The sequence below is a fragment of the Parasteatoda tepidariorum genome, chromosome X2 (assembly GCF_043381705.1).
Source record: "Parasteatoda tepidariorum isolate YZ-2023 chromosome X2, CAS_Ptep_4.0, whole genome shotgun sequence".
NCBI lineage: Eukaryota > Metazoa > Arthropoda > Arachnida > Araneae > Theridiidae > Parasteatoda > Parasteatoda tepidariorum.
This window is the reverse complement of record NC_092215.1, coordinates 9183765-9197211: the sequence shown is the minus strand read 5'-3', so window position 1 is coordinate 9197211 and position 13447 is coordinate 9183765. Positions and strand designations below refer to the sequence as shown.

The window sequence follows — 13447 nt, the reverse complement described above, 5'->3', positions numbered from 1 at the left end:
ATATATAATATTATTTTCAAATTGGTTGCAAAGATATAAATTATTGAAAATGCAAAGAATTGTCAAAAACAATTGCAAGAAACCAAATTTCACCAAACGTGCTATAACTATAACAGCTCTATCCAACTCAATTCGGCGGACGGAACAAGATGTTAAAACTTCCATTTTTCAAAAAAGGCATTCCAATCATAAGCGGTTTTTTCAGAAATATCACCCTCTCAAAACACAGCACAGATATCACGAGCAACTCTAGTGGACTTAGAACTATGATTGAAAGCAAAAAAAGAAAGAAGTGTAGAAAATGCTCATTTTTATCAATTTGACTTTTCATTTTAATGATCTGAGTATTAGTATAAATTAATTGCTCAAAACAAATGCATTCTGGTAGAACAAGACACTCTCCTTCGAGTGAACTAACGCATTATGCCAAGAAAATTTAATCTAATGCGAAATGTTAAAGTTTCCAAAAACGGCAGGAACTTAGTTGCTAACCTAATATGCGAAATACCTAAATAAAAAAGTGGTAGAACATACATGTTTAAACCAAGTAGAAATTAACTTTCGCTAGCTACCACTTCAGCTTTAAACTTAACTGTGTTTTTACTTTAGAAACGAATCTAAATATTTATATTATTAATATAATTGTAGACAGAACAATCATGCTTATACAAAGAAAATCTAAGAACAAAATACTTGCACTACCACTTTCTTCTTTTTAGAAAAAAAAGAAACTGGCCTTCTCTCTATGAAAACTATAAGAAAATAGGTTGAATATCGATTAATTTACTTTTCTTTGCATTTCTTAGGAATCTTGAAATTAAACTTCGTGGTGTTCGATAAATTCCTTATAGGTGTGACAATTTGTTCGCATTGGTTCCATGACAGCTTCTTCATTATTTTTCACTCTAAAAGACATATATAAATCTAATATTTATAATTATAAAGGTATAAATCCTAGCTATAAAGTGATATAAATCCTAAATATAAAGAGATAAATCAAAAAGATATAAAAATACACATGAGTTAATTAAATTTCTTTATGCATTTCCTAGGAAATTTGAAGTTAGATTTCGTGCTCTTCTATAAATTCCTTATAAGCGTGTTAGTTGGTAGATTCAATGTCAGTTTTTTCCTTGTTTTTCACTCTAAAAGATATAAGTCTAATATTTATAAATGTAATGATATTAATCCTAAAAATATAAAGAGATATAAATCCTAAATATAAAGATATGAACCCTAAATATGAAAATATGAATCCTAAATATAAAGAGATATAAACGACAAATATAACGATATAAACCCTAAATATAAAGATATAAATCCTTATTATGAGGATATAAATCTAAAAGATATAAAGACACAAATGGGTTAATTAACTTTTTAATGCATTTCCTAGGAAACTTGAAATTTCGTTGTCTTCTATAAATTCCTTATAAACGTGTCAGGTAGTTCGTATTGATACCATGTCAGTTTCTTCTTTATTTTTCATTCAAAAAGAATTTAGGGCATTAGTGAGAAAATCTTAAGTATTGACAAGACAAAAGGATTACGAGATAATTCCCAGTTAACACTTGTCTTTTCTCGACAATCCTAAAAATCTAATTTTTGTTTTTTCTTTCAAAACCAATTATCAGAATTAACTTCACTTTCTTTAAACGCTTGAATAGATTTCAACAAAATTTAATTTTTCTTTCATTAAAAATCTTGTCAAAATACGCTTGCGGAAACAAATCAACTCGAATTTTAATTTTATGTCAATTTAATGACGGATTCCTAAATTTTGCTCTCGCCCATCGTTCACCCTTATAAATGTCAAATATTCTATTGGGGACCATCTACATATTACGTCACGCATGACTGTGAATGAAATTGTGAACAAAAGGAAGGGGTGACACGAAATGTGACATCACTCATTTTTGTTTTAATAAATGCATTTGAAATCAGCAAAATAATCATTTTCATACTATTTATTTTCATGTTCTTGTTTGTTTGTTCTTTTCATCTATGTTTATTTAAAAAAAATAAACATTTTACTTTTTCTGTCATTTTGTTTTGTAGTTTTTGATTTTATTTCATTTCGAAAAACATCACTGCTGAATAAAATTTAAGTTAAGTCCTAGTTGAAATCGAAGAGAAAATATTCTTGGGCATTTACACTTTTATTTTGTCATAATAAAGAACTTTTATTAAGATTTGCAAATTTTGCATTAAAATAAATGCAATATAAGAAATGAGATAAGGGAAATTAATATTGAGTCAAAAATTTACATTGAGTTTTACAATTCAATCTGAACTGTTTTGTGCATAAAGTAAAAATAGCACTTAATCAAACTACGCCAAATTTCAAAATAGCATGCTCAATTGTTCTTTTATATTAATATATATTGAAATTTATTAGTATTGCATACATATATTTTTAACAAACACAACTTTATTAAATAAATTAAAAGATAAACATCTAGAAAACACATTTATCCCCAAAAAGAGTATTCTGCCAGAGTGATAGATAAATTATATAAAATAATATTTTATCAAGTAAACAGTAACAGATTAAAAAAAATATATATACTATAAATTAACCTTAAAAATAATTTACTAAAATAACAAACGTATATAAAATGCAGTATAAGATTGGACAAAGAAAAACTAATGCTTTATGCATATATTTTTAGTGAAACAAAAGAAGAAACAAAACTAAAACTTAAAAGTTTTATTACGAAAATTTTACTTAGATGAAAGCAGGGAAGAAAGTTGTTGCATTTCTTCATTAAAGTGAAAAATATTGATTTACCCTAAATTCATAAGATGCATGGGAGTTACATTTTACATAAACATTCTAGGAAATTACTTAGAAAAACTTTTTTCTAACTCTGTCACTTTAAAAGTTACATACGTTTACGTATTTTGCGCCGCCTGTATGACGAATGTTTATGAATTTAGGTTTTATTGTCAATATTTATTATAAACTCAAATAAATCACATTTAAAGACTGAGTATAATTTTAAAGTCTGAAAAATACAATTATGATATTAATAATATTTTTGTTGTAATCCTTAATCTTATTTCATACACATAACAAATACACATATAATCAGTATCAGCCAAGCTCGGTTTTGATGACATTTGCATATATGGTCACTTTTACTGGTTAAAGATTTTTTATTTTTAGGGCATTTTTTTAGTTTTTGTTCCCTTTTTGTTCATTTCACTACATTTTTGAAAATTTTTTGAAGTACTAGTTGATTTTTACAATTTTCACACAATTCAACTCCTGCAGGCCGTTCTAGTCGCAAACAACTTGGCGAACTTATACAGTAGGCACAGATGTACAGTGTGTTTGAAAAATGCCAATCTAGACCATCTAAATCAAGTTTATTCATGAGTTTGGTTTGAGAGTATTCGTGCACCAAAACAGCATTATTTTCTTCGTTATTCTTGAGTTGAAAATTGATTTCAAAATTTAATGAAAATTACATCTTATTTTCTCTTAATAAGAAGGTTTTAATACAATTGTATGTTAAATAAGTTTTAAGAAGGAAATGATGGTTCAGACTGAATTCCTTGTTTGATTAAAAGATTTTTTTTCATTTTAAATGTGCAAATAAATATTTATTTGGCCAATTTTTGCTTTTTAAGTGAGTTTTTAGGTAATCAAAATACAGGTTCTAATTATCAGGTTTCTACAAAATTTCGAAGTTACGCGCTAGCTATGTTATTTTAAACACTATGGTTATTTGCTGATTCCTGATTATTTTTATTGTTATGCTCAATGTCATTAAAACACATAAAAATAAAATATAAAATTTGAAACATGAAAAACGTATCTCTGAACTGCAATCATAAAGTACATGTTGAAGTGTCACACATTGCAACAAAGAAAAAGAGGGAGGATCACAAATGTTTTAAAACTGTGTGACATCATTTATGAACAGCCCCTTCATGTTATTTTGGTAATTCTTTTTCCTCTACATACCAAGCGTTCAAAAATATTGTTTAATTTCTTTATTGGTCTAAAACCGTTTTTTAACGCTCCCGTAGTTTCTTTAATTGGTGCTAAGAAATTAATTTGAAGATACTGAAGCATTCTTCATTGCAAAGGTGACAAACATGTCAAGCAAATTACATCAGAGGGTGGACGCTCACTGAGATAAATGGTAAATCATTTTTTTGGTAGTATAAAAGCAAAAGGGTATTGAATAACTTATCATACATCAATTGGATAACTACAGAACTGTACAATGAAGTTTTTGGTAAGTCATTTTCAACTCGTGTATTAAATCTTTCAATTATTATGAAGGCTTGGATTTTGATGATAGTTTCCCTTGCGAATTCTTATGCTTTTCGGGAAAGTTGTTTAAGATTCGTGGATATAATTTGTCTTTTTTTTTTTAAATATTTGTATAATTCAGTTTTAAGACATTTTTCTTAAATACTAGCTCATTTTTATTTATTAGTTAGACTAATCAGCTTAGGCAAAATTATTTTTCACATTTATACTAAGTTATACTATTTTTCGTTAAAGTTCAGTTTTCTTCAAATATGCTTTAATATCGTTTATAGAATTTGAAAGAGGATTTTTCAGGTATAAAAATTTGCAGTTAGACAAAAGACGCTCTTAAAGTTCAGTTTCCTTCATATATGCTTTAATATTCGTTTATAGAAGTTGAAGGAAACTTTTTCAGGTATAAAAATTTGCATTTAGACATAAAACGCTCTTTAAAGTACAGTTTTCTTCATATATGCTTTAATATCATTTATGGAAGTTGAAAGCAGCTTTCTCAGGTATATAAATTAACAGTTAGACAAACATGCTCGCTAAAGTTCAGTTTTCTTAAAATATGCTTTAATATTATTTATAGAAGTTCAAAGAAACTTTTTCAGGAATAAAAATTTACAGTTAGATAAAAGAAGCTCTTTGGTTTGAAAATGTCTCAAAACATTAAGTAGTTAACTTCAATTCTGATGGAAAAAAAGAAGCTCTTTTACATTTGAAAATATCAAAAATCGTTTAAGATTTAAATTTAATTCTGATAGATAAAAGAAGTTCTTTCACATTTGAAAGTTTCAAAAAGCATTTAATAATTCAATTTAATTCAGAAATTTCGGTATTTCTGCAATTAATACTAACTTTAAAATTCAATGAAAATTACATCTTAAATTCTCTCAGTATGCATGTCAAGTTGGTCATTAAATTTAATTGATCTACTTGATTGAAACCCACTAGAAAATTATCTAACAGATAACTTGACTCAAATTTTTACCTTCCTTATAATTTATCATCGTATCTGAAAACTCTGAACAACGAAGATAAATCCTATTATATTCTTGCATAAAAGCTTCGCCTTCTAAAAGCATGCAAACAAAAAAAAATACCTTAAAATATTATTATTTAAGAGATGAAATTGTGCTAAATGTTGTCTTATTTATTAGACGCTTAGTCTCAGGACCAAGGAATACATTAGACGCGTGGTCTTGACGATTCCTTCAAACTTTTTATTCCATATACGCACGCAAAGATGCACTATGTGCTTTGCCTTTGAGAAGACGTTCTCGGAAGCGCATACAATCAATGATGCTTAAAAAAATAGATATTTTAAAAATGTCACAGAGATGTTCCATTAAAAAAAGTTATCTTCTACAATATGGAAAAGCGTAATGCTCATCTTCAATTTTTTATGCAAATACATTAAATTTACTTTAAAAAATTAATGCAGTATTAAATGTTCAGCTCCATAGTTTAGTTTACATTCAACCCTACCAAAAAGACAAGGAGACATCTGGCTTAGCATTGGGATGAACTCTCCTTTGTGAATGACTTCTTAGTTTACATTACCCCACGTTTGAGTTGCACGGAAAAGAAAATCGTGAAAAATCCCATGGTTAGCCCAAAATCAAAGGAATTTCAACCTATTACATATCTACAGCTGGAAACGATTAGCATCAGTGTAATCAGTATATGCCAATATAACGTCAGACGCCATTCAGGAGCAGTATATAAACCGACTAGCCACCGTTGAGATTCGAGTTTGTGTCCCCTCATTAGAATAAGTCAGTGCTTTATTCAGTGAACTATCCCACTCAATAGTTATTTTCTGTAGAATATGCTAAAACATACTTTGAGCAACTTTTGATTATGTTTTCTCGTAAGAAGATAAAAATTTCATGGTTTTAGGGACACACTTGAAAAATGAGAACGAATTGCGTAGACGAATAGCTAAGATACGAAATGAGATTTTTTTTTAAACGCATCATTCAACATTACCCAAATACTGTAGTTCTCGAAAATAATTCGCAGTTCTTCTACAGACTTCTAATACTCTTTAAACAAATTTGTTAGTTTACATTAAACTAGTTAGTACAGTTAAATTGGTCAGTTAGAGATCGAAAATTGTAAGTAATCAGTCAAATAGTTCTCAAGAAATCAAGTTTTTAAATATACGATAATTAAAATTTTATAATTCTTTAACAATTCATTCGGTTTCATTGAAGATTTCTATTTTGTCATTTACTTTAAGATTATGTAAATATTTGCATACCTTACTGTTCAATTTTTTTCATCTATTATTATATAAAATAATTTTAAGAAAATATTTTTGAAAAAAATGTGTGAAATTATCTATGAATAAATAAATTTCATATTGCGTGCAAAAAATTTTAAAACCACTTAAAATGTTCTCGAAATATAACGAAAGTCGTAAAAGGTGAAATTAATATTAATTGGATCAAACTTTTGAAAGCTCTTCTGACCCAGCTATTGAGACCATATTTTCCAGATTGCAATAGCCGCATTTTGAGGATCAAACATTCAAATCCGTTAAAAAAAAGCATGCTTATTCAAAGAAAGCACGTTTTAGTGTCTGATTTAGCAAAGTAAAATATCAATTGCACTGATTAGCTTGTAATTAAGGATATTTCCTTTGAGCTATTGACTTTGAGTCCTAATACATCAAAGTCGGATCACAAAACCAAACATTAATAAACTTTCATAAAATGAATGTGAATGTGCACATGCGTATTTATTTTTTTAAAAGCTCGTTAAATGATAAAAACATTAGTTTCTTTTCTAAAATTTAAGTATTATGCATTAGAGAAATTTTAAACGTTTTAACTTTTTATATTATAATTTGTAAAAAGATTTACAACAGTTTATACAAACGTAAAAATTTTCAGTTTCCATAATTTAGGCTGAAAATATAATATTTCATTATTAATTTTTAGACCCCGATTAAAAGCAACTTTCGTTTCTCTTCTTAAAAATTTGATTTAACATCCTCTTATCTTATGTCTTGTAACTTTATTTTATTATACAGGATGTTCCGTAATAACCTCTCTTTGCTTAAATGTTTAGAATCTTCATCTAGAATGAAGTAAAATAATCTGTCTACATCAATGCTTACCAATCAATATTTAAGTGAGAAAAAATAAAACACGTTTTCATATACTAGTCAATCATTATTGAGACAGGAAAGAGCATATTAAGGGCATAATAATAATCATCAAAACCAGTTTATTTGTAAAGAAAGACTGCCGCCTACTTTCAGTATTCTATCATAAATAAAATGAATTTTTTAATACTTTCTTTGATCTTATTGATCTCAATAATGATTAGTCAGAATTTAATAATATTTTCGTTCTTTTTCGCTTAGATACTAATTTGAAAGCCGCTTATTGTGCATATAGAACTGTTAGGATTCTAAAAATATGTAACAAGGGTGGTCATAAGGAAAACTTTTGTATTGATTTACCATCACAAGAAAATCTCCGGAAAAGAGCTTGACCCAGAAATAAGGAAAAGGTGGTAATAAAATTATTTCAATTCATGCTTGTTTTCAGAAGAAATAAAAGTTTTATGACTACCATGACTTCTTATAATGTAAAATGCTAAGCAAGATTGGTTATTGACTGGTAAAGCATTTTATTCCTCCTATCAGCAAACTGGAAATTAAATGAATTTTATACCTGACTTTTTTTTCTCGTTTCCAAGTACGGTTCCTTGTAGGAGTTTTTCTCCAGATGGTAAGTCAATAGTTAGTTCAATGTTATAAATATTGTAACTTTATTTTTTTATATATTTAATTTAGGCTTTTCTGACTCTTCTTCTGATTGGTGAAGCACTTGCACACCCCACCATAGTTAAGAAATATGGAAGTAATAATAATGAAGAATCTGAAAGTTATGGAAATGAAGAAAGTTACGGTGCAGAAAACGATAAAAGTAATGAAGGAAAAGAATATCAGATCTTAGGAATGTATGATGAAGGTTTAGAAAACAGTTATATGAAAGACGAACAAGCTATGTCCAATGGATACTCGAAGACACAAACCAATGAAAACCAAGATACAAGTTATGGCAATGGGGGTGACAAAACTGGCATTAGTTATGGTACTGAAATGGGAAATAGCAATGGATATGGCTCTGGTGCTGGTATGAGCAGCGGAACTAGCAATGGATATGGTATGGGAGCTGGCTTAGGTAGCGGAACTGGGAGTGGCAACGGATATGGTATGGGTACTGGTCTAGGTAGCGGAATGGGCTATGGTGCTGGATTAGGAAGCGGAACTGGCAATGGAAAAGGATATGGTATGGGAGCTGGTTCAGGCAGTGGAACTGGGAGTGGTAGTGGATATGGTATGGGTGCTGGTTTAGGTAGTGGAAGTGGCTATGGTGCTGGATTAGGAAGCGGAACTGGCAATGGAAACGGATATGGTATGGGAGCTGGTTTAGGCAGTGGAACTGGGAGTGGTAGCGGATATGGTATGGGTGCTGGTTCAGGTAGTGGAAGTGGCTATGGTGCTGGTTTAGGCAGTGGAAGTGGCTATGGTGCTGGTTTAGGAAGCGGATCTGGCAGTGGAAAGGGATATGGTATGGGAGCTGGCTTAGGAAGTGGAACTGGCAATGGTAACGGATATGGAGCTGGTATGGGTAATGGAGGAAATGGCAAAAATATGAATGGTTATGGTAGTGAAAACTCATATTCCAAGGGAAATGAAAAAGGTTCAATGCAGAAGTATATGGAAATGCAATCATTCGTCAGCTATCCTAAAAACTATGAAAAAGAATCCAGCAATGATTACAATCAGAACATGAATGGTGGATACACTAGCTTCGAAGAAAATAAAAATGGAAACCAAAAGGAAGGCAACATTATTATTGTACCAATTATCAAGCATGTACCTGTAATAAAACATGTTCCAGTTGTAGAATACATAAAAGTAGTGAAAAAAGATAACAATGAAGGAAAGAAACAGAAAAGTAATGGCTCCCAAGGATACAGCAACGGAAAAAATAAAAATCAAGATTTCTCGTCTCAAGGCTATATGAGGAGAGGAGACAATAGTCACATTTGGATGACTAAAGAAAGTATGAATAACAATCAAGGAGCATGGTCCAAATCAGATGGAAAATCCCTAAAATATAATATGTGAGAAAAAGTTATGGAATGAAATGATGGGAAAGGAAACCATGAATAATTGTAAGTTTTAAATTTTTAATTAGAAAATTTTGATATATATAGACTCTCTGTAAATACTACCTTTTATATGCATTCTTAAAATCTCTATCAAAAATGAAAATAAAAAAGTGTTCACATGCGTTTACAAATAAATATTTAAGTTAGGGGAAAAAAACAAAAATGCTATCAAAACCTGTCAAATTACAATAGCGTAAGACGAAACTTGTAAACATCAAAACAGGTTTAATTAAAAGTTAAAACTTGAAGGGGTTTCTATTATTCTTCTTTCAAGTCCTCTTCGTTTTCTACCACAATCAAAACCAGTTTCATTACTTATTACATTCGCTTTCCTGCACTGTGATTTACCTGATTTCGATAACATTTTTGTTTCTTCCCGGCTAGATATTAGCTTGCGATATTCTAGATATAAGCATATTTTTTGTTTCCATTTTTGATAAGGTTCTTAAAAATACATATGAAGTCTTTATGGAAAAAAAGTATATTTATTTTGTTATATGTTTTAGATTAATCCATGAGGCAACACCCCAAAATTATTGGTTATATTAATACAGGATTATTTATAACTTCCTCCTTATTTTCAAATAGCTATTGTAAAAAAGATGACAAATACAGAAAAAAACGAGCGAGCTTTGCACTAAGTACAAAAATACTTCAAGTTTAATTTACAAGAGTGAACCCTTAGTGAGTAACTAGTGATACGGTACAAATCGATACGAAAGTTTAGTCCCTGCCCACTCTACTCAGTATAGTACTATGTACTTTTTTTATATTATAACTGGCGTTGAATTGCCGATCCAATTTTGAGGTTACGACTATCAATGATCCAATTTGCAGCTTTGTAATTTCGAACTCAATCTAGAAAGAAAGAGGATTCCTGAATCAAATGCAAGGGTAAACTATTCTTCGTACAGAACTTTTTGTCGGGACTGATCCGCATTTACATTACTTGGAGAGGAAAACCACGAAAACCTTCCATAGTTAGCCCAACGACAAGGGGATTCTAACTCATGTATCGTCTACAACTGAGGATATTTTTGCGTCAGCATTGTGGTGAGAATCTTGAGCAGATTTTGTATTGACCTGCCATTTCTGAGATTCTAACATGGATCTCCTCATTGGGAGGTGAATGCTCTATCCCCTGAGCTACCGCGACTCTACCAATTTATTACATCTTATTCCTTCACACTTTTCTGCTAAATCACTCAGTAAAGAGGATAGGAAAGTCACATGTTTACGTAAAAGTCACACGATAACGGACCACAGGTGATGACAAAAACTCAATACCATGTTGAATGGAGTCGGGCAGAAACGGTGTCTTTTCTCGAAAAGTGCTAAAATTTTGCATTTTCACCCCAACTTCCGTGTTATCTCCATCGATTTAATTGTAATAATTGGAAGGTGTGGTAGGTATTTTTTGAAAGAGAAATTCAAATAGAAGCCATTTATGTCATAAAAGTAAACTTCGTACCGTTTCATTAAATTTTTTTTTTATTTTTTTTTTTGAACTGGAATATTCGGGCCTTTTCTCGATAATAACAAGCTAAGGATGCAATGGCTTTACTACTTTTTTTCGCTTCTCTACATTTACTTAACTTGCAAACTTATATAAATTTAAAATTGCTTATTTTAAACATCATATTTGCTTTAGTTATATAAAAATTAGAAACTTAAATGTTATTAAGTTTTAAAAAATTCAAAAAGATTGAAATGTCTTACCATAGAATTATGAACAACTTTGTATAGTTATTAAATGGTGCGATAACGCGAAAGATTTAAAATAAGACGTGTATTTTTTTAAAAAGAAAGTTCCATACATGTGTTATTAATTTGATTAATATTTAATCACCATACTTAACTTTTTAAAAAAATGTATGCAAATTAGTTTAATATTCATGTTAAAAACATGCAAAAAAATTATGTGAAGTATGTAAATTATCTTTTATTTATTTCCAGATGTCACAACTTCTTGTAAAGTCATCAATCGTATCAGAATTGTATTGGAAATTGCAATTGTTTCGGAAAGCAGTTTATTTTATTCCATTGTATATATATTCTTGTAATTAGTTCGTATTTATTTAGTAAGTTTCTTAAACATTTTACATTTAAAAAGTTTGGTAGAATTTATCATTTTTCCTTTGATTATTATTCAGTTTGACTTCAGTTCTTTATATTGTTACCAAACAAGTATCATTATAATGATAAATATTTATTTATAGTGCTTTTCTCTATTAAAGAAAAACAACACTATGGGCATTCTGAAAATCAGGAACTATTGTGAATTTTCATTGTGTAAAAATAATAAATAAAATGTTTTTATTTCTCTACACATGCATTTCATTATTTCTCTACATAGTTAACTTGAATTTCATTTTCAAGTTTCCTTTCTAAAATAGTTTTCTACATCATTGCATCGAAAAGTGCAGTTTTTAAGAATACATCGAAAGAGTATCGTAGAAAGTAATGTTTTATTACAATTTCAAGAAATATTAAACTTCCTTCTCCTTTAAGCTATCTTCCGACATTTTGACAGAAAATTTAAGAAAAAATTATTTTTGAAGCTTGAAAAAACTTCCGGATCTTGTAAAAATTATAAAATCAAGATATCAAGGAAATTCCAGATACATTACAAAAAAAAGTTTTCTATGCTTTCATAAACACAAGATGAATATCTGTTAAATAGTATCTGAGTTCATAAAGAGTTATTAAAGATGGTTTCTAGAAAACGTTATTGAAGCTTCAAAATAAGTCATAAATATAAGCCAAAATATAAGCCAAAATATATTCCCAAGATATACCTTGCCCAATTCTCTAAAGGATAACAGATGGTGACAAAAACAACAGACAAAACAGAAAGTTTTCATTTTCGATTAATGCTTGAGAAAAATTTTTTTTATTTTTTATTTAGTACATATATTAATGTTTTTGGGGGGTTAGCTTATAAATATAGTCTTGTTAATTCCTGTAATTTTTATTCAGATTTTTCTAAGAAAAGCATTAAATTAATTAAAAGTAAATTAACAGAATATTTGTTAAGAAGCATTGAATTTAATTCAAGTCTATTGAGCATCGTACAACTTCATCGTTTTTCCATTCAATGTTATTTAATTATTTAATTTTGTTTACTATTCCGAAATGTGAAATTCTTCCTTGCTTTTAAAAGATGAAGAATTTATAATATTTAAAGCATATTTGGTAAAATTCTAGCAATAATACAAGTAAGAATGTACACTTGTAATATAGACTGTGAAAAAAAATATTGTATCCTCACACAAAAATAGTGGCTTTTAACACCAAAGTGGTGTAAAGAAATACCCAAAATAACTTTTGGTTTTTCGTATTTCACTACACCAAAAACTAGACATACGCTTTAACAACCGTGGTGTAATAATGTGGCCAATTATCTCTCCAAATTATTAAATTATCCAAAAAATTGTATGAAGGAACACATTATTTCAAGTTAACATCAAATAGAGCGTTCATATGCACTTTAAAAGGAGTTGGTAAATCTGAACACCAATAATAGAAACTGTTTTCACCAAACTCATGCTCATTCACACCATTTGTGAATTAATTTCCCTTCCGAAAACATCAATTTCAAAATGCTTTATATATCGTCTGCAGATTGTTTACAATCGAGTTCGAAATATCTGTACTCAATGTCGATGCTTCTCACGCTGCTATACACATTCTAAGAAGTTTTGCCACCATTTTTTAATGTATTAAAATACGCTGAAATTAGAAATAATATATATATAGTTTTAGTTTATCAATTGATTATGACGTAAAAATCCAGTCTTTTCATTGAAAGTTATTCGGGGTGTTATTCTTTTATCAGGAAAGTTATTCCCTTTAATTTTGAGCACTTTAGAGTGAGTCAATACATAAATNTATGTTTCGAGTGTCTCTAATCTTATATATGATTATCAAATTGTCCAGATTTTAAGTTATGAGATATTAAATTACGAAATCGAACAC

At 29.2% G+C, this 13447-nt stretch overlaps 1 protein-coding gene and 1 long non-coding RNA gene across 2 annotated transcripts in view; one reads left to right on the top strand and one right to left on the bottom strand.

Annotated features, from left to right (window-relative positions):
• Positions 1-13447, bottom strand: part of LOC139427192 (uncharacterized) — a 39631-nt gene that overhangs the window by 9841 nt on the left and 16343 nt on the right. The window contains exon 2 of the long non-coding RNA XR_011638328.1: positions 788-905. This is a non-coding gene — a long non-coding RNA (uncharacterized lncRNA). The remainder of the gene's footprint in view (positions 1-787; positions 906-13447) is intronic.
• Positions 4215-11641, top strand: LOC107455411 (uncharacterized). Its single transcript, XM_016072966.3, has 3 exons — positions 4215-4250; positions 8082-9472; positions 11426-11641. Exons 1-2 carry the CDS (start codon positions 4239-4241, stop codon positions 9423-9425), a joined length of 1356 nt encoding a protein of 451 aa, XP_015928452.1. The 5' UTR covers positions 4215-4238; the 3' UTR covers positions 9426-9472; positions 11426-11641.